The sequence below is a fragment of the Orbicella faveolata genome, unplaced genomic scaffold (genome assembly GCF_042242905.1).
Source record: "Orbicella faveolata isolate gen_17 unplaced genomic scaffold, um_ofav_v1 contig_47, whole genome shotgun sequence".
NCBI classification, from domain to species: Eukaryota; Metazoa; Cnidaria; class Anthozoa; order Scleractinia; family Merulinidae; genus Orbicella; species Orbicella faveolata.
In genome coordinates, this window is record NW_028301577.1 from 14,425,933 (window position 1) to 14,447,500 (window position 21,568).

The 21,568-nt window shown below is 38.9% G+C and overlaps 1 protein-coding gene and 1 long non-coding RNA gene across 3 annotated transcripts in view; one reads left to right on the forward strand and one right to left on the reverse strand.

Annotated features, from left to right (window-relative positions):
• Positions 1 to 3,308: 3,308 nt before the first annotated feature.
• LOC149097269 (uncharacterized) lies at positions 3,309 to 5,717 on the forward strand. 2 transcript variants are annotated; one of them, XM_089279189.1, is made up of 2 exons: positions 3,309 to 5,211; positions 5,468 to 5,717. In XM_089279189.1, exons 1-2 carry the CDS (start codon positions 4,697 to 4,699, stop codon positions 5,619 to 5,621), a joined length of 669 nt encoding a protein of 222 aa, XP_089135315.1. In that variant the 5' UTR covers positions 3,309 to 4,696; the 3' UTR covers positions 5,622 to 5,717. The 2 variants fall into 2 exon arrangements, with proteins under 2 accessions (XP_089135315.1, XP_089135316.1); XM_089279190.1 differs by having other exon boundaries at positions 5,474 to 5,717.
• An 8,421-nt stretch (positions 5,718 to 14,138) lies between these two features.
• The window catches only part of LOC149097270 (uncharacterized), a 9,394-nt gene continuing 1,964 nt past the window's right edge, over positions 14,139 to 21,568 (reverse strand). Inside the window, exons 2-3 of the long non-coding RNA XR_016204083.1 lie at positions 20,711 to 20,791; positions 14,139 to 15,856 (exon numbers count right to left, since the gene is read on the reverse strand). This is a non-coding gene — a long non-coding RNA (uncharacterized LOC149097270). The remainder of the gene's footprint in view (positions 15,857 to 20,710; positions 20,792 to 21,568) is intronic.

Here is a 21,568-nt window from a genome sequence, read left to right on the forward strand (position 1 = left end):
TGTTGTTAATAGTGTTCGTATCTTCATGCCCATACGTATCCCGAAGAAAGTTCCAGATTAAGACTATTACGTCATCGGAGATTTCACACCGGTTACGACTGATGGTGCAATAATAGAGTTTGTGTTGATCAAGTAATGTGGTGTCTACACAGTAATCAATGAATCATCAAGGATTGCTTTTGGAATGTACACTGCGTTGCGACTGTAGTGCTAAGAAAACAGTTAAATTTTAAACGCGCGGTTATAAGATCTAACAGATCTTCTTGTTTTTCGCAGTTTTGTCTGCGACCAGACCCAAGCTTCCACTCGGCCAAATTTTTAGTCACGCAACCTGTGATGTTTACTCGCCAAAAGCTGTTGAAACATTAATAAATCTCATCTCCGATACTGACTTTCGCGGGAAAAAATTAAAAACCCAGCGTTCGTCAAAAATTATATTTTTTCAGCAGAAATTTAGCTCGGAACATATACCTATTTATATTTGTTTGAATCGTCGATGAAATGACCTTTTCCGGATATTTTTTCCTTCGGGGTCAACAAAAACCTCCGATTACAAAATCACGCCGAACCCACACGTTGCAAAAAAATCTCTTCAAAACCCTGACTTCGAAGCGATATAACACTTCAGCGTTAATAGCTACCACACATCGGCAGGCGGTAAATCTATTCGTTAACAATCCAGCCTTATCGTGTTAAAATTTCAGCGAAATCGAAAAAAACCAGAATTGATTAGAATTTTTTTGTGACCTCACTCCCCAGACTTGACTTAACAAAGGAAGCAACGGTCGCCCATAGCAACCGAAAAACACAAACATAACAAAGCCGAACAGTTCGGCCAAAAATCTCCAGAATTATCGCCTGAGAGCTTAAACTTGAATGGGAACATCTTTTTCGAACTTTTTTCAACTGATTTAGACGAAAGACTGGCCTCGGCGGGCTACAAAAAAGACCAAGAGAAAAACAGAACAAGACAGCAGAACAAGCCGATAACATTTCATCGCACGGCTTTCGGCACGAAAACGAAAATACAGCTTACTTCTGGATAAATTCAGCCTTAGAAGCCAGCAACCGGCCCCAAATTACTTTCTGTATCCTTACAAATGTCCTGATTTCCATCTCCGAAAGATTTTGCCCCAATTTTGAGCAAATAAACATTTCGTCGACGGTGACCGCCATTACGGTGGCTTGCATACTAAATTAGCTAACTTGACAAAATTCTCCCGTGGGGGGGATATGACGAAAAGAGCTGAAAGATGGCCTATAATTGGCTAATGATGAGATCATCGAAAGTAACGCCAATTTTCTGTCACGTTTTCAATCTGTTGTCACTGGAGTGACCAAAATCGATACATCGGTCGGGATAGAGTTTTATTATTAAATTATATGACTTGTGTGACTACTTTGCTAGCCCTTTACTCGTGGAAAACACCAATTAAATTTAATCATGACTTTGAAGAAAGAAAGTTGTTGTTAATAGTGTTATTATCAGTTCAGTTTGTGTTGATCAACTGATGTGATGTCTACAGTAAGAAAAGAATCATCAATAACTGCTTTGGAATGTGCACTGCGTTCCGACGGTAGTGCTAAGCAAACTGTTAAATTTTAAAAGCGCGGTTATAAGATCTAACAGATCTTCTTGTTTTTGTTTTTTTTGTCGGTGACCAGACGCAGACCTCCGCTCGGCCAAACTTTGAGTCATGCAACGTGTGATGTTTTTCCGCCAGAAGCTGTTAAAACATAAATACACGGACAATTTTACGAATATTGTTTTCTTTTTTGTGGATAAAATATATTTTCTTTTCGTTTTATCAAAGCGTTGGATTTAAAGGGAATAATAAATACGCTGAAAAAAGGTATTACGTCAGCCATGGAATGCGCTGACGTTGCAGCTTTCACTTTCGCTACGTGACAAATAAGATCGTGTTTACTTTGCAAGTTTATTTCGGCAGAAGCGACGGTCATTAATTTATTTGTAATTTTGCCAGTATTTCTTGTGGTTTTAGGCAAATGAAGTAAATCCTTTGACTGTTTCATCGCAGAAGTTCATAGATCGGAAGGAAAATTAAATATTTGCAAGCCAAGCAAAGAACGTGTCAGAACGTACAAAGATTACGTCATTGATAGGGAAATAACCACCGTACTAAAGATAGCCGTAGATAACGCAATTCTTGAATTATGTGACTTGTGTGACTTCTTTGCTAACCCTTAACTCAAGGGAAAAAAACAATTAAATTTAATTGTGACTTTAAAGAAAGGAAGCGGTTTGTAATAGTGTTCGTATCTTCATGCCCATACATATCCCGAAGAAAGTTCCAGATTAAGACTATTACGTCATCGGAGATGTCACAACGGCTACGACTAATTGTGCAATAATAGAGTGTGTATTGATCAAGTGATATGATGTCTACAGTAATCAATGAATCATCAAAGATTGCTTTGGAATATGGACTGCGTTGCGACTGTAGTACTAAGAAAACAGTTAAATTTTAAAAGCGCGGTTATAAGATCTAACAGATCTTCTTGTTTATTTTTTTTTTTTTGTCGGTGACCAGACGCAGACCTCCGCTCGGCCAAACTTTGAGTCACGCAACGTGTGATGTTTTTCCGCCAGAAGCTGTTAAAACATAAATACACGGACAATTTTATGGATATTGTTTTCTTTTTTGTGGGTAAAATATATTTTCTTTTCGTTTTATCAAAGCGTTGGATTTAAAGGGAATAATAAATACGCTGAAAAAAGGTATTACGTCAGCCATGGAATGCGCTCACGTTGCAGCTTTCACTTTCGCTACGTGACAAATACGATCGTGTTTACCTTGCAAGTTTATTTCGGCAGAAGCGACGGTCATTAATTTATTTGTAATTTTGTGAGTATTTCTTGTGGTTTTAGGCAAATGAAGTAAATTCTTTGGCTGTTTCATCGCAGCGAGTTCATAGATCGGAAGGAAAATTAAATATTTGCAAGGCAAGTAAAGAACTCGTCAGAACGTGCAAGGATTACGTCATTGGTAGGGAAATAACCACCGTACTAAAGATAGCCGTGGATAACGCAATTCTTGAATTATGTGACTTGTGTGACTTCTTCGCTAGCCCTTTACTCAAGGGAAAAAACAATTTAATTTAATCGTGACTTTTAAGAAAGAAAGCTGTTGTTAATAGTGTTCGTATCTTCATGCCCATACATATCCCGAAGAAAGTTCCAGATTAAGACTATTACGTCATCGGAGATTTCACACCGGTTACGACTGATGGTGCAACAATACAGTTTGTGTTGATCAAGTGCTGTGATGTCTACAGCACTACGTTGCGACTGTAGTGCTAAGAAAACAGTTAAATTTTAAAAGCGCGGTTATAAGATCGAACAGATCTTCTTGTCGATTTGTAGGCGACCAGACCCAAGCTTCCACTCGGCCATATTTTGAGTCACGCAACCTGTGATGTTTACTCGCCAAAAGCTGTTGAAACATTAATGAATCTCATCTCCGATACTGACTTTCGCGGGAAAAAAATTAAAAACCCAGCGCTCGTCAAAAATTATATTTTTTCACCAGAAATTTCGCTCGGAACATATACATATTTATATTCGTTTGAATCATCGATCAAATGACCTTTTCGGAATATTTTTTCCTTCGGGGTCAACGAAAACCTCCGATTACAAAATCACGCCGAACCCGCACGTTGCAAAAAAATCTCTTCAAAACCCTGATTTCGAAGCGATATATCACTTAAGCGTTAATAGCTACCACACATCGGCAGGCGGTAAATCCATTCCTCAACAATCCAGCTTTATCGTGTTAAAATTTCAGCGAAATCGAACAAAACCAGAATTAACAAGAAGACCTGTTAGATCTTATAACCGCGCTTTTAAAATTTAACTGTTTGCTTAGCACTTCCTTCGGAACGCAGTGCACATTCCAAAGCAGTCATTGATGATTCTTTTCCTACTGTAGACATCACATCACTTGATCAACACAAACTGTATTATTGCACCATCAGTGGTAGCCATTGACAAATCTCCGATGACGTAATGTATGGCGCGTGTTCAGGCTCAAAATTAAAAACTAACTTTTCCACCTTTCCTTACCTGCTAAGTAAAATGTCTGTCATTTCCTGTCTTTGAAATTAGACAGTACGCATCTCTTTTGACCTCCGAAACAATACATTCCGCGTTTCCTGAATACTAAAATCATAACATCCGGCATATTTTGACCTTTGAACAAAATTCTCCGCGTTTCCTGACTTCTCTCGAATTTTAAGTCCGGCATGTTCTGACTTTCAATGTAATTAGTTACCAAATGTCGTAATATTTAGTTTAAATATCTCAACGTAACATCCCATACTGACACCTGACAAGCAATTTAGTTCGTAATGAAATCTCGCTGCTGAGCCGACATTCTGATTTGCAAAATTTGTAAATGCGCGTTTTCTGACTTCTCGATTCTACCAGGCGTCTTTTCCGCGCAAGCCTGGATCCCCTGATGCAAACCTAGTGCCAGGACCCAAGGGGGCCGGGGGTTTTCCCGGGGATTTATTAATGGTGTCGACGGCATAAGAGCAATTCTTGAGCAGTCTTCGCCATACATCATTCGACCTTGCAAGGAGACTTCAACAGGACACAGTTAGTGAAGATGTGGCTGATTATGTTCTGTTCCGACTGGAACAAATTTCTCGCCATTTGGTTCGACTTGCTGACAACATGCAGGTGTTTGATACAGTTCGACCCTCACTCGCCACTGTGACGCGAATGTTGTCGGAGGTAGAGCGGAATTGGTATCATTCCTCCCCAGCAGTAGCAAACCAGCCTAGAACGGTTGGGCGTCCTAGGTTCGAGATTCCACGGGAGCAGCTGCAATATCTTGCCGATTATGAAATCAACTTACCCGACATGTCCAGAGCCCTTGGTGTGAGTGAGAGTACCATAAAAAGACGTATGCGGGAGTACAATATCTCCATTACCGACAGGACGACAACCATTAGTGATGATGACCTTGATAACATGGTAAGATCCTTTCATAGGGATTTTCCAGATGCGGGATATCGGAGGGTCCAATCGCAGCTAGTGTTTCGCAATATAAATGTGCCCCAGCTGAGAGCCCGAGAATGCATGCAAAGAACGGATCCGGAGGGACTTGCAGTGAGATGGCTATTCCTTACACCAAGAGCTGTGTACTGTGGCACATGGCACATAGACGGGAATCATAAATTGATCAGGTGAACCTTATTCGTAATTGATTATAAATAAAATTTATTCAGATTTACTGTGCCTAGTTTCTAATACAGGTGGTTGTTGGTTAGTCTCCTTCCCAGCCGGTTTTTTTTGGGGGGGGGGGTGGGGGGATGTCACGCAACGTTCTCTCCAAAGAAGCGTTGCGTGACACCCAAAAAACGGCTAGGAAGGAGACTAGTTGTTGCTAGTGAGGACAGAATCCATGAAAGGACAGCAAAGTATGGACTCATGTATTTTAAGTTTCAGATGGAAGATTGTAGTGCATGGTGGAGTTGATGGATGCACAAGATTTCCAGTATATCTTAGAGCTGGAACAAAGAATACCGCAGCTACTGTTCTTGGCCTTTTCCAACAAGCAGTGGTAGAATATGGACTCCCCTCAAGGAATTTTTAATAAACCCTTGTTAAAATAAAGTGTACAGTAGCCTCCAACAAAAGCACTTTTCAGTCATCAAAATGCTTCTCAAGACAAATAGATTTTCAAATTTTCCACGGTCTTCATCCCATTGCCCTCCCCCCTCCCTCCCCCCGTGCAGGAGGAGGTAAGCCATTCCGGCGCTCCTCTACATCATGACCCTAGAGTCTGCCGCCTACTTTATGATTTCCTCCTGCTACTTTATTTCAATTTGAAAACCCTGATCACATGTTATGTGTATTATTGTTGGATCCATGCCTACGCGAAAAAGACGCCTGCTAGAATCGAGAAGTCAGAAAACGCGCATTTACAAATTTTGCAAATCAGAATGTCGGCTCAACAGCGAGATTTCATTATGAACTAAATGGCTTGTCAGGTGCCGGCATGGGATGTTTAGTTCAGATGTTTAAACTAAGAGGCACGGTATTTGGTAACTAATTACATTGAAATTCAGAACATGCCGGACTTAAAACTCGAGAGAAGTCAGGAAACGCGGAGAATTTTGTTCAAAGGTCAAAATATGCCGGATGTTATGATTTTAGTATTCAGGAAACGTGGAATGTATTGTTTCGGAGGTCAAAAGAGATGCGTACTGTCTAATTTCAAGACAGGAAATGACAGACATTTTACTTAGCAGGTAAGGAAAGGTGGAAAAGTTAGTTTTATTTTGACCCTGAAAACGCGCCATACTAATGGTCTTAATCTTTGTAGAACTTTCTTCGGGATATGTATGGGCATGAACGATATAAATGACACGATAATAACACTATTAACAACAGCTTTCTTTCTTAAAAGTCATGATTAAATTTAATTGGTGTTTTCCACGAGTAAAGGGCTAGCAAAGTAGTCACACAAGTAATATAATTTAATAATAAAACTCTATCCCGACCGATGTATCGATTTTGGTCACTCCAGTGACCACAGATTGAAAACGTGACAGAAAATTGGCGTTACGTTTGATTCTCACCAAATTTGTCATACCCCCCCTCCGGAGAATTTTGTTAACTTAGCTAATTTAGTATGCAAGCCACCGTAATGGCGGTCACCGTCGACGAAATGTTTATTTGCTCAAAATTGGGGCAAAATCTTTCGGAGATGGAAATCAGGACATTTGTAAGGATACAGAAAGTAATTTGGGGCCGGTTGCTGGCTTCTAAGGCTGAATTTATCCAGAAGTAAGCTGTATTTTCGTTTTCGTGCCGAAAGCCGTGCGATGAAATGTTATCGGCTTGTTCTGCTGTCTTGTTCTGTTTTTCTCTTGGTCTTTTTTGTAGCCCGCCGAGGCCAGTCTTTCGTCTAAATCAGTTGAAAAAAGTTCGAAAAAGATGTTCCCATTCAAGTTTAAGCTCTCAGGCGATAATTCTGGAGATTTTTGGCCGAAACGTTCGGCTTTGTTATGTTTGTGTTTTTCGGTTGCTATGGGCGACCGTTGCTTCCTTTGTTAGGTCAAGTCTGGGGAGTGAGGTCACAAAAAATTTCTAATCAATTCTGGTTTTTTTCGATTTCGCTGAAATTTTAACACGATAAAGCTGGATTGTTAAGGAATAGATTTACCGTCTGCCGATGTGTGGTAGCTATTAACGCTGAAGTGTTGTATCGCTTCCAAGTCAGGGTTTTGAAGAGATTTTTTGCAGCGTGTGGGTTCGGCGTGATTTTGTAATCGGAGGTTTCGGTTGACCCCGAAGGAAAAAATATCTGGAAAAGGTCATTTCATCGACGATTCAAACGAATATAAATATGTATATGTTCCGAGCTAAATTTCTGGTGAAAAAATATAATTTTTGACGAGCGCTGGGTTTTTAATTTTTTCCCGCGAAAGATGAGATTTTTTAATGTTTCAACAGCTTTTGGCGAGTAAACATCACAGGTTGCGTGACTCAAAATTTGGCCGAGTGGAAGCTTGGGTCTGTTCGCAGACAAATCTGTGAAAACAAGAAGATCTGTTAGATCTTATAACCGCGCTTTTAAAATTTAACTGTTTGCTTAGCACTACCGTCGGAATGCAGTGCACATTCCAAAGCAGTCATTGATGATTCTTTTCTTACTGTAGACATCACATCACTTGATCAACACAAACTGTATTATTGCACCATCACTGGTAGCCATTGACAAATCTCCGATGACCTAATGGTCTTAATCTTTGTAGAACTTTCTTCGGGATATGTATGGGCATGAGCGATATAAATGACACGATAATAACACTATTAACAACAGCTTTCTTTCTTAAAGGTCATGATTAAATTTAATTGGTGTTTTCCATGAGTAAAGGGCTAGCAAAGTAGTCACACAAGTCATATAATTTAATAATAAAACTCTATCCCGACCGATGTATCGATTTTGGTCACTCCAGTGACAACAGATTGAAAACGTGACAGAAAATTGGCGTTACTTTCGATTCTCCCGAATTTGGACAGTGGGATGATCTCATCATTAGGCAATTACAGGCCATCTTTCAGCTCTTTTCGTCATATCCCCCCCTCGGGAGAATTTTGTCAAGTTAGCTAATTTAGTGCGAAGCCAACGTAATGGCGGTCACCGTCGACGAAATGTTTATTTGCTCAAAATTAGGGCAAAATCTTTCGGAGATGGAAATCAGGACATTTGTATGGATACAGAAAGTAATTTGGGGCCGATTGCTGGCTTCTAAGGCTGAATTTATCCAGAAGTAAGCTGTATTTTCGTTTTGGTGCCGAAAGCCATGCGATGAAATATTATCGGCTTGTTCTGCTGTCTTGTTCTGTTTTTCTCTTGGTCTTTTTTGTAGCCCGCCGAGGCCAGTCTTTCGTCTAAATCAGTTGAAAAAAGTTCGAAAAAGATGTTCCCATTCAAGTTTAAGCCCTCAGGCGATAATTCTGGAGATTTTTGGCGGAAACGTTCGGCTTTGTTATGTTCGTGTCTTTCGGTTGCTATGGGCGACCGTTGCTTCCTTTGTTAAGTCAAGTCTGGGGAGTGAGGTCACAAAAAAATTCGAATTAATTCTGGTTTTTTTCGATTTCGCTGAAATTTTAAAACGATAAGGCTGGATTGTTAACGAATAGATTTACCGCCTGCCGATGTGTGGTAGCTATTAACGCTGAAGTGTTATATCGCTTCGAAGTCAGGGTTTTGAAGAGAATTTTTTTGCAACGTGTGGGTTCGGCGTGATTTTGTAATCGGAGGTTTCGGTTGACCCCGAAGGAAAAAATATCCGGAAAAGGTCATTTCATCGACGATTCAAACAAATATAAATAGGTATATGTTCCGAGCTAAATTTCTGGTGAAAAAATATAATTTTTGACGAGCGCTGGGTTTTTAATTTATTCCCGCGAAAGATGAGATTTATTGTTTCAACAGCTTTGGGCGAGTAAACATCACAGGTTGCGTGACTCAAAATTTGGCCGAGTGGAAGCTTGGGTCTGCTCGCACCGAAGTCGAAAAAGAACAAGAAGATCTGTTAGATCTTATAACCGCGCTTTTAAAATTTAACTGTTCGCTTAGCACTACCGTCGGAACGCAGTGCACATTCCAAAGCAGTCATTGATGATTCTTTTATTACTGTAGACATCACATCACTTGATCAACACAAACTGTATTATTGCACCATCAGTGGTAGCCGTTGACAAATCTCCGATGACTTAATGGTCTTAATCTAGAACTTTCTTCGGGATATGTATGGGCATGAACGATATCAACGACACAATAATAACACTATTAACAACAGCTTTCTTTCTTAAAAGTCATGATTAAATTTAATTGGTGTTTTCCACGAGTAAAGGGCTAGCAAAGTAGTCACACAAGTCATAAAAAAACCCTATCCCGACCGATGTATCGATTTTGGTCACTCCAGTGACCACAGATTGAAAACGTGACAGAAAATTGGCGTTACTTTTGATTCTCACCAAATTTGTCGTATCCCCCCCCCTCGGGAGAATTTTGTTAAGTTAGCTAATTTAGTATGCAAGCCACCGTAATGGCGGTCGCCGCCGGCGAAATGTTTATTTGCTCAAAATTGGGGCAAAATCTTTCGGAGATGGAAATCAGGACATTTGTAAGGATACAGAAAGTAATTTGGGACCGGTTGCTGGCTTCTAAGGCTGAATTTATCCAGAAGTAAGCTGTATTTTCGTTTTCGTGTCGAAAGCCACGCGATGAAATATTATCGGCTTGTTCTGCTGTCTTGTTCTGTTTTTTCTCTTTGTCGTTTTTGTAGCCCGCCGAGGCCAGTCTTTCGTCTAAATCAGTTGAAGAAGGTTCGAAAAAGATGTTCCCATTCAAGTTTAAACTCTCAGGCGATAATTGTGGAGTTTTTTGGCCGAAACGTCGGCTTTGTTATGTTCGTGTCTTTCGGTTGCTATGGGCGACCGTTGCTTCCTTTGTTAGGACAAGTCTGGGAAGTGAGGTCACAAAAAAATTCGAATTAATTCTGGTTTTGTTCGATTTCGCTGAAATTTTAACACGATAAAGCTGGATTGTTAACGAATAGATTTACCGCCTCCCGATGTGTGGTAGCTATTAACGCTGAAGTGTTATATCGCTTCGAAGTCAGGGTTTTGAAGAGATTTTTTTGCAACATGTGGGTTCGGCTTGATTTCGTAATCTGAGGTTTCGGTTGACCCCGAAGGAAAAAATATCCGGAAAAGGTCATTTCATCGACGACTCAAAGGAATATAAATATGTATATGTTCCGAGCTAAATTTCTGGTGAAAAAATATAATTTTTGACGAGCGCTGGGTTTTAATTTTTTCCCGCGAAAGATGAGATTTATTAATGTTTCAACAGCTTTTGGCGAGTAAACATCACAGGTTGCGTGACTCAAAATTTGGCCGAGTGGAAGCTTGGGTCTGCTCGCACCGAAGTCGAAAAAAAACAAGAAGATCTGTTAGATCTTATAACCGCGCTTTTAAAATTTAACTGTTCGCTTAGCACTACCGTCGGAACGCAGTGCACATTCCAAAGCAGTCATTGATGATTCTTTTATTACTGTAGACATCACATCACTTGATCAACACAAACTGTATTATTGCACCATCAGTGGTAGCCGTTGACAAATCTCCGATGACTTAATGGTCTTAATCTAGAACTTTCTTCGGGATATGTATGGGCATGAACGATATCAACGACACAATAATAACACTATTAACAACAGCTTTCTTTCTTAAAAGTCATGATTAAATTTAATTGGTGTTTTCCACGAGTAAAGGGCTAGCAAAGTAGTCACACAAGTCATAAAAAAACCCTATCCCGACCGATGTATCGATTTTGGTCACTCCAGTGACCACAGATTGAAAACGTGACAGAAAATTGGCGTTACTTTTGATTCTCACCAAATTTGTCGTATCCCCCCCCCTCGGGAGAATTTTGTTAAGTTAGCTAATTTAGTATGCAAGCCACCGTAATGGCGGTCGCCGCCGGCGAAATGTTTATTTGCTCAAAATTGGGGCAAAATCTTTCGGAGATGGAAATCAGGACATTTGTAAGGATACAGAAAGTAATTTGGGACCGGTTGCTGGCTTCTAAGGCTGAATTTATCCAGAAGTAAGCTGTATTTTCGTTTTCGTGTCGAAAGCCACGCGATGAAATATTATCGGCTTGTTCTGCTGTCTTGTTCTGTTTTTTCTCTTTGTCGTTTTTGTAGCCCGCCGAGGCCAGTCTTTCGTCTAAATCAGTTGAAGAAGGTTCGAAAAAGATGTTCCCATTCAAGTTTAAACTCTCAGGCGATAATTGTGGAGTTTTTTGGCCGAAACGTCGGCTTTGTTATGTTCGTGTCTTTCGGTTGCTATGGGCGACCGTTGCTTCCTTTGTTAGGACAAGTCTGGGAATTGAGGTCACAAAAAAATTCGAATTAATTCTGGTTTTGTTCCATTTCGCTGAAATTTTAACACGATAAAGTTGGATTGTTAAGGAATAGATTTACCGCCTGCCGATGTGTGGTAGCTATTAACGCTGAAGTGTTATATCGCTTCGAAGTCAGGGTTTTGAAGAGATTTTTTTGCAACATTTGGGTTCGGCGTGATTTTGTAATCTGAGGTTTCGGTTGACCCCGAAGGAAAAAATATCCGGAAAAGGTCATTTCATCGACGATTCCAACAAATATAAATATGTATGTTCCGAGCTAAATTTCTGGTGAAAAAATATAATTTTTGACGAGCGCTGGGTTTTTAATTTATTCCCGCGAAAGATGAGATTTATTAATGTTTCAACAGCTTTTGGCGAGTAAACATCACAGGTTGCGTGACTCAAAATTTGGCCGAGTGGAAGCTTGGGTCTGCTCGCACCGAAGTCGAAAAAAAAAACCACGGGTGAACCATGAACCGCGCTCGGCCCATGGCCGCGCGGTTAAAAAAACCACGGGTAAATCATGAACCGCGCTCGGCCCATGGCCGCGCGGTTAAAAAACCACGGGTAAACCATGAACCGCGCTCGGCCCATGGCCGCGCGGTTAAAAAACCACGGGTAAACCATGAACCGCGCTCGGCCCATGGCCGCGCGGTTAGAAAAAAACCACGGGTTAACCATGAACCGCGCTCGGCCCATGGCCGCGCGGTTAAAAAAACCATGGGTAAACCATGAAGCGTTGCACTTTCGTCCTAGGTGGCAGACATGTCTAATGTACCGTTGCAGTTATGTCCTATGTAGCAGACATGTCCTCTGACGTAATGTGATATACGGAGCCAATCATATCATGCGTTCTATCTAATAACACGCAGCATAAGACTGGTAACTAAACTCCGTTGCAGTTCGGTCTTCGAGCAAAATTGATTTTTGGAGGGGGGTAGCGTTCGGAAGCAGTATTTGACTTTGTACGTCTTTACTCTGAACCAGAGTGACTCTGAACGTAAATATGCAGCGGCTATTTGCAAGAATGGCATTTACCTCACAAGATTTCTATCGGAAATTGACCGCTTAGTGTATTTTCAGTTTCAAATTCAACATGAAAGTTCGATCGAAGATTTAAACAGTGGTTGCTCTCCGGTTTGCGAACTGCGTGTTCCCGGCCAGCCAATATTAAACTCCGCGCTTTGATTATCCTCAAATTATTCAGATCGTGTAATGATATTACAGAGGCAAAACAAAATTTCTGAGAAGCAGTGTAACCAATTTTAGTTTCGGTGCTGTAAAACTAGCACTCAATCTGCGCAATATTTCTCTATTCCCAATCTTGTCACTCACACGAAATCCGGTTCGCGAAAGCCCTCTTCTCAGTATAAGTTTGTTGAGGCTGACTGAACCTTTTTGGGTAAGCCGTCTCCTGTAGCATCGAACATTTCTTACAGAAATTTTCTTGTCGAGTAGATTTTTATTGGCGGAGTGCTTTCTAACTGTTCCTAGTTCGCTTTGCTTTACAAAACAGCAGTAGTAGTCAAAAAACCACAGAGCACTTTGTGGCCTATTGAAAACACCACAGAGCGCTTTGTAGCCTACTCAAAACACCACAGAGCGCTTTGTGGCCTATTCAAAACACCACAAAGCGTTATGTGGTGTTTTATTTTGGGATTTAACATTGAAAACTGGATGGCTCGTTGACTCGCAAATATCTCACAGCTATTTTCTGAAATAATTTGGTTTTTCCAATTTTTCACACCACAAAGCGCTTTGTGGCCTATTCAAAACACCGCAAAGCGCTTTGTGGCCTATTCAAAACACCACAAAGCGCTTTGTGGCCTATTCAATACACCACAAAGCGCTTTGTGGTCGTCATCGTAATCATAGCGATTCTGTCAGTGGAAATTATACTATGTGGACAAAACTGGCAGAGGGGCTCTCTTATTTTGACAGGGAGGTCGGCAAGATTTTCGCACCACACCTTACATTAGTTATGCATGCAATTTTTTGACTGACTCGTTCTTTTCACGATTGCTGTTTGAGTATAATGTGATAGTTTGAGATAGTTGCATACATAATTAATGTATGGCGCTGTACGGAAATCGTACCTGGAGGTTAGCCGAGTGCTCTTAAAGAAACCTCTGAAAGGAACCAATAGATTTTCGCAAACGTGCTGAGTAATGTTATGTTGAACACTATTTCAGTTTTTGTTTTTAGAAAGAAATATCACCGAACCTCCGATATAAGACTTGATACCCTTGAAAGTACTCGTTATGGTTATCAGAGAGAGCACTGACTGCTAATGAGATTTGCATTCCTGGGATCGGCTGGAACTAGCTACAACGGGTACGTGTTATTAACCGGGAGAGACGATGAAATGAAAGCAGAAGGTTGAAAATTAGGAATTCAGTGATACCTCAACCTATCACTTGTTTCGGTTAGAGAATCTTAGAGGGATTTATTATGTTCATTGATTTATAGCTCTATTGTTAGTCCTCGTTTGTAGGCACACCCCTCAGGAATTTAGCATTGAACATGGAATGAAACTTTAGTCGGATACTGATATGGGTATTTCTTTTTTTAACAAGTCCATGGATCTCGCCGTAACATTGCAAGGCGAAGAACTCGACCAATGTTTTACCACCACGGACCTCATACTAGTTCAATAACATAATTCAGTTATGACAAAGAAGATTACAAATCTTTTTTTATTTATTTATGGCTAGACTGGAATTTATACAACTGGTGTTTTCATGAGCAGGTATAATTACCATTATCACTATCAACTGGAATCTTATAGATCTTTCTACACACGGGCGAACCAAAACAATCTGACTTGTGACCTTGAATTAATTGGCTTGAATTATCTGCAATGCTCACGTATGATACAAACCGTTGCTTTATCCAAACATTTTCGAAAATTATATTTTAGGGCATGTTTTTAGCCTGTGTTGTAAAACCACTAGAATCTTGAGATTTGTATTGTTACAAAGGCAAAATAACCAAAGTTAGAATTAGTTTGAGAAATTCTATTTTTGACAGATAAATGCCTTTTGGACATACTAATATAATACTTATCATTGCATTTACAGTGGTGCACTTCTAACACAGACCACCAAACTAATTTTTTTTCATCATTTTTTAACATGTTTTCAACAACTTTCCTATGGCTTCCATTCAAATCTGGCAAATCCAAATTATGAAAAGAAATGTGAAAGGTGGAGTTGTCGACTGATCAACAGGTTACATGATGCTTGATATTTTCACCATTCATGCATTTTGATTAGCTTATTTAAACCAAGGAAGGTGGACACAGTTAGTCAGGCACGACTGTGGCTGGGTTCTTATTACAAAGATGAAAAGTTCTGTCACTCTTTTGTCCCTTAAATCTAGATCCAACAAACTAGTCACAGGCAACACAGTGATTTGTGGTTCATTTAGTAAAAAAAAAAAGTAATGACATATTTTCTTCAACCTTTGAGCTTGGGCTAATTTGAATAAGCTGTTGTAAATGTAGAACAATCAAAACAATTTCAGACTCATCCTCTATTTACTTAATTATTACTTATTAATACATCTGTTAAAGAAATCCTGAAAAAAATTTAAAAAATCTACGAAATAAATACTGATTTTATCACTGTCACTAAACTCATCCTCTATTAACTTTCTGTAGAGGTGTTCATCATCATTGTCTTGTTCTTCTCGCCCTTCCACTTGTTCTTCTTGATCCTCTTGTCTTTCTTCTTCTTCTTTGTCTTCTTCTAACTCCCCCTCCTCCTCATCGATCATATCATCTAATGCCTCCAGGTATGGTTTGGCCAGGCTATTAAAAATATGGAGATGGATTTACTTCATTAATAGACACAACAATATTGTGGAAAACTGAAACTTTCTGTGAAGGGGCCTGTTACGGCTATTTCGTGTTTTCTTTGTGTCCTTTTTTGTTCCGTATGTTAATGTATTTTTTCACATTCTGCATGCTTTTTTTCTCGCGTCGTATGTAAATTTCGTTGCGTATATATTTGTGTTATCCTTTCATGTTCGTTTAGTGCTAGTTTATCGTCCGGTACACTTGTATCTTCTTGGTTCCCTGAACCCCGTTGCCAGCATTTTGGTAAGCCGTTTAGTTTATCGTCTGTTTGTGTTTTCCTCTTAGTTTTCTGCCGTCTTCAGTTACTTATTTGTAGTAATTCGTTTCATGTTTATCTTTAGGAATTTACCTTCCTCCTACGGAAAGTGAAATAAATTTGCTGGACTAATTGAAACTCGCTTTAAGTTGTGTCTGAAGTTGGCCCTTTGCCCCTTCAGGGCCCATTTCTTGAAACTCCCTGGCTATTCAAGGGCTTGTCAACTTACAAGGACCGTTTTCAGGCTGCTGTTTTGGGCCCAAAGCACCAAACTACCTGATGAAACTGAAATCAGTTTTTAAAAAGAGCATTGGAATTACAATCTAAAGTACAACAGTAATATTATTATAATTCAAATTATAAATATTCATACTGTATTTTGAAAGTGGAAGTTTTTTCACGAGGAATGTGAACGCCTTAAAGAGATCTTTTCCCGACTGTGCTATCCTGACGACCTTGTGCAGTCAATCATTCGCAGATTTATTGAATCAAAAGTGTCCGAGGATTCACATACTCGAGTGGCTGATAAAAGAGAAGCCCCAGTCAGAATCGTGTTGCCCTACAAGGACCAGAAATCTGCAAACGTAGTACGTAAACAGCTGGCTGACCTCAGTCGGAAGATCAACGCAGATATTAACCCAGTTTACACAAGTAGAAAGATCAAGGATGAAATTAAGGTCAGGGAAGACAAGCAGCCTCTTGTTAGTCAACAATGCGTGGTGTATTCATTTCAGTGTGGCCTGTGTGATGCAGGCTATGTCGGTTACACGTGCCGACACCTACACCAACGAATTGAAGAACACAAAGGATCGGCAATCGGAAACCACCTCAGAGAGCAGCACGATATGGAGCCAGAAGACATCGCACAGAGTTTTCGAATCTTAAGAAAGTGTCAGAACAAATTTGGCTACCTTATTTTTGAAATGTTTTTTTTTTATCAAAGAACTGAAACCAATGCTAAACAAACAGTGCGATTCAATTCGCGCCCAATTATTTGTTTAGAGCAATTCTTGCGAAGATTATTTTATTTTTCCATTGTATATTTTTAACACTTTTTCACATATTTTATCACATTTTAGCGTTCGCCACATTTTTATCTATTATAAGTTGTTTTTAACATATTTATGGCTATATGCTATTGTAGAAAATTTACTCACTTGAAAATGACCTCGTAGAGGTCGAAACGTCGTGACTTTTTAGCGCTAGTTTTTATTTCAAAATCGATTTCTAAGAAACTACTTATTAACATACTGTATTTCTATACCTAACTAAGAAAACCAGTTTTTGATTAATATGATGCAAATGGACTTCTCTATAAACTCACTTCCTTCAACTTAATGTCTGCTAATTTTTCACGCAAATAGCAAACCACCAGTTGTGATTGCAGTTACCCGTCTCACTCTACATAGCAATTTTCAATTTGGTTTCAAAATTAACTTGCATTTGGGTTTGCATCACTGTGCTCTGTTTTGCATCCTGTACTTTCTTTGTTGTGTTGTTCGTAATATTGTTAATACTCTGGTTCTGGTTTCAAGGCACTTCAATGAAAACTGTTCAGACATCACTTCCTTCCTGCATGAGATGAAGTAATAGTTAAAAGCACATGCCATTTTTGGTCTGGGACATTGATGGGGATTCCTGGACAGGCCCTCAGAAGAGCTCCCATCTGCTTTCAAAATTACATCATTAGCCTAGCAAAACTAGTGCCAGTCCTAAACCCCACATTAGAATTTAAAATCCATAAAACTCATAGTCTTGTTGTTATTGGGATAAGATGTTCTAGGTTCCGAGCTACTGTGTCTGAAACACCTCACAAGATTAGAAGCCACAGATTTAGGAAAGCCATTCCCTAACAGAACGTTTTCATCTTTGTTCTTTGTTTCTGAATGAGAGAGTCTATTTCACATATACGAGAAGCCTGGTGCAACAAGGCCTAACCCAAGTAATTTTGGCAAGTCAACGTACTTGACTAGAAAACAAGACATTCTGTCCAGTGTTTGTGTGATTCCTATAAATGTCAATGGATGTTCTTTTCAGAGAAATGTCCAGGAAATGGATCAAGCCATCTTCAAATTTGTTGACTGTAAAACATGTCAGATTTATTTGGTTTGTCCATCAACAGCATATCTTCAAAATAACGTCCATAAAACTACTCATTTATAAGGCCACTGTCAAGCATTTTACGAACAATATCATTTTTTAGTTCTGTCATGATAAAAAAACAACAACAACGGCCTAATGAAGAACCCAACAAAATGCCATCAATTTGGTTGTCGAGTGCTCTCTTAATTAATTTGGTGTTAATCAATTTATTGTCATTAACTCCAAAGAAACCAATCTCAACAACTGTCAGGGCTTGCAAACTCCAGTTCCTCTTAGAGTGAAAACAAGGTGTTTTCCTTCCACATCTACATGGGAGAGTATCATAACGTATGTGGGTGGTGGTGGTGTATCGAGTTGTGTTTGACAAACCCTTTTCATTTTTTTTGTTTCTACATATAGCAATATAAAGGAACTGTTTTTTAACTGTTTAATAGCAAACCACTTTATTTTTAAAAAGTGCCTGTTATTTTTAGTTAAAGTTAATTTGGCTAACAATTCCTTTCTATTTAAATGTATGTTGCTTGAAAACTGTGATCTGGTGGCCCTAGATGCAATTTGAGTTTTTCTGTAATTTTGAAAAGTCAAGCCCCACTGTTTGTTATTAATATTGTATCAAAAGGATAACACCATTCTTATCATGGTTATTCTATTGATTCCATTTCATCATTACTTAAGGTGGTTCTGCAGTTATTGTGGGCACACTACCCCATGTCAAAGTTTGCAACATAAATTTTGGGGCTTTGAAGTGTTGGCTAAGAAATTTTGGGAAATATTTTGTCTTTCACTCAGTGATAATGTTACTTAATTCCATTTACTGGGGAAAATATTTTTATTCTTACTGGTGTTTGACTGGACCCCATTTTTTGGACAACAACACTACCAGTAAAAAAAAATTTGCTGGCATACTTTTACTCAATTTCTGGAACCAGCTTATTCTAACTTAATACAAACCATGCCCAAGTTTTGGGGAAATCATTTGAGCAGAAGTTCAGAAGTATTAACTTAAAGGTCAAAGACATGTAAACTCAACTCTAACATTCACTGAAAGTTTCTACAATTGACTCTCATTTCCAAAACAAGCCATGAACCCAAATTTTGTGAGAAGCTTGCCCCAAAGCTTGCTAAATAAAAGTGGCTAGTCAATTAGTGATCGTGCAAACCATAAAAAGCATTAATCCCTAGTTCTTAAAATACTATAAAATGCTTGATAACCTCATTGAATTTTCAAAGATGCATTTTGCAACAGTATTTGGAAATAACTTTTGTGTCAAAGTCTTTCCACACAAATTGTACGGTACGGCAACATTTTGGCTATAAGTTTTACTGTTGTGACTCAAAAAGAAATGGGGCACTGTTGTCAGGATTGTAAGCTACTCCCCGACTGATCTCTGGTGAGGAAGAGAAGAAGTTTTATTAATCTATGACTACAAATACAAAATAGGCACTACAGGTACAGGCTGAGCCATCTTTTTGCCATTCCTTAATATATAGTTAAAAAGTCAATTATTAATAATAACAATAATAATAAATAAAAATAGCAATAAAAACAACAACGATAACAACAAAAATAATAACAATAATATTAATGATAATGATGTGCTTCTGGGCATGAATTATGTTTTCATTCATGACAGTTGGTTCATTGTATTTGACCAGTAAAAGTGCTTCACTGGGTCTATTTGTTAGAAAAGTGGAGTCTCATCAAAATGTGTGGGCACAGTTCGTGGATGTTTAAAATCTTGTGAGGGTTGTGCTCTATGACTGATTAATCACCCAATGAATCACTGTTACAACACCAAAACAAGAAGGCAAGTTTATAAAAAAGTTGAGCATTTCTGCAAGTTGAAATTTTCTCGTGAGTGCTAATGGGCAACAAAAGTCTACCAGGTAGGCAACTAAAAAGACACACGGGGTACCAACAAAAACAGAACTAGTAGCCCAAAGGGCAAATTAGCAAGAAAGTTAGTGTCGAACACTGCATTAATAGCCGTCAAGCTCATTCTAAGAGCTTTGTGGCATCCAAAAGTTTTCTTTACTCTGCCTCCTCGACTCCTCAACCTCTCTTAATTCATTTATGTTTGTTGTGCCCCAAACCATTGCAGGAAAGAAAGTGAGTGCTTTGCAGGCTGTAAGTATACATGTAGAATACAGTAGGGGCAATTGTACATGTATGGTTTACCAGTTTTGTCATTTAAGTTAAGGTTGTCATTTGCTAACACAGAAAGTTCAACTTCCTACAAGCTGTCTTGTTCACAGCTTTTGGGGTTTTAAATAAGAGTCACAACAAAGAATAGAAAAAATATGTGCACTGTGACAAATGCTTGAGTAACTACATATGATATGCAAATATCTTCTGTGTAACATGCAGCAAAAATTGCTTGTATCACTGCCATACATCTATACCTTAACCGATAATATACCACAGAACCTCCCAAACTACCGGTAAGTTGAGACTTATTTTATATCAATTTTAAAAACAAAATTATTTTGTTCTAGTGGGGACAATGGGTTGTTGACTAGTTTAATGGATACACAAGAATAATAAGCTGTGCATTAACGTGGTACTGCACAATCACTTCTTCCTTAAGATTTTGAAACTCCATCTACTAAACACTCCCTGCGCTAAATTTTAAACCTTCATAGCAGGGATGAAAAGGAATTAAAAACTAGAAACTGGCTAATTTATCCAGGTGCGAAGAAGATGTGTTTTGAAAAATAGTTGGCCTTCTCTAACACATAATAGTTGGCTTTCTCTAATACATAAAAGTTGGCTTCCTCTAACACATTTGGTTTGCAATGTTCTTCTTAGTATTGCTGGAGTACTTAGTGTACAAGAAAAAACTCATAAGCTAACCAGATATTGAAGTATAATATGAGGACATAAGCCCTAAAATTCTTGAGAAAGTGCTGCCATTACAGTTAAGACCCAATTACGTACAGGTAACAAAAAAATGAATTATTTTGGCAAGACACAACTCTAAAAAAGTTATCAATGCATGGCAACTGATACATATCATGGTAAGGGCTGATGCTCACCATCCCTAGTTCCTTCTCTACTACGACTTTCTTCGGTTTGTGCATGTTTTCCCTCATCCAACCCATGATGATCATCCATTACTGCAAAAACAGAAATTCAAAGCATTATTGTTAAACACAAAATCACACAAATGCAATTATAAATATGTTAAGTTACACTGACTGTTTTAAAATAACATACATGTACAGCCTTGTAGATTAAAAGCTGTTCCTCAGTAAAGGGAAATTTAAAAGAAAACAAAATTCAATCAGAAACAACTGCAAGAGTATGACTATCTTATCAAGACCTAGGTTTTTAAAGTCTATTTCAACTGACAATGAAACCAAAACAGAACAGACTGAATCTCTAGTGGCAAAGTTTAGCTGGTGAGAACTACATCTTATTATATGGCTAGCTCCGCGAGCAGGCAAGATGAATCAAATCCTGCGCTGTGATTGGCTACCCAAGAGGGCAAGATGGAGCTATCTTGCCCACTCGGGACTACCTGCCGTGTCCCGCAAGAAAAATTTCCCCGAAAGCCATATAATAAATCCTTTATTGACCAAGCTTGTTCGTTCACGATGGCTGGATATTGGCCTCGTTCTTTTTTTGCGAGTTTATGGACCTCGACTCCGTCTCGGTCCATAAACTCGCAAAAAATGAACTTGGCCAATATCCAGCCATCTTGACCTCACACTTGGTCAATAACCCATATATATTTACCAAGAGATAAAAGACATCCTTGAGAATAAAAATACAAGTAGATAAACAAACCGTTTTCTCCTTCTTTAATTGTTTTTACATTAAAAGAACAAAAAAAACCCAAGTATCCAAAAACATGAATAAATTCTCCAGAAGATAACAAGAATGGTAATGTT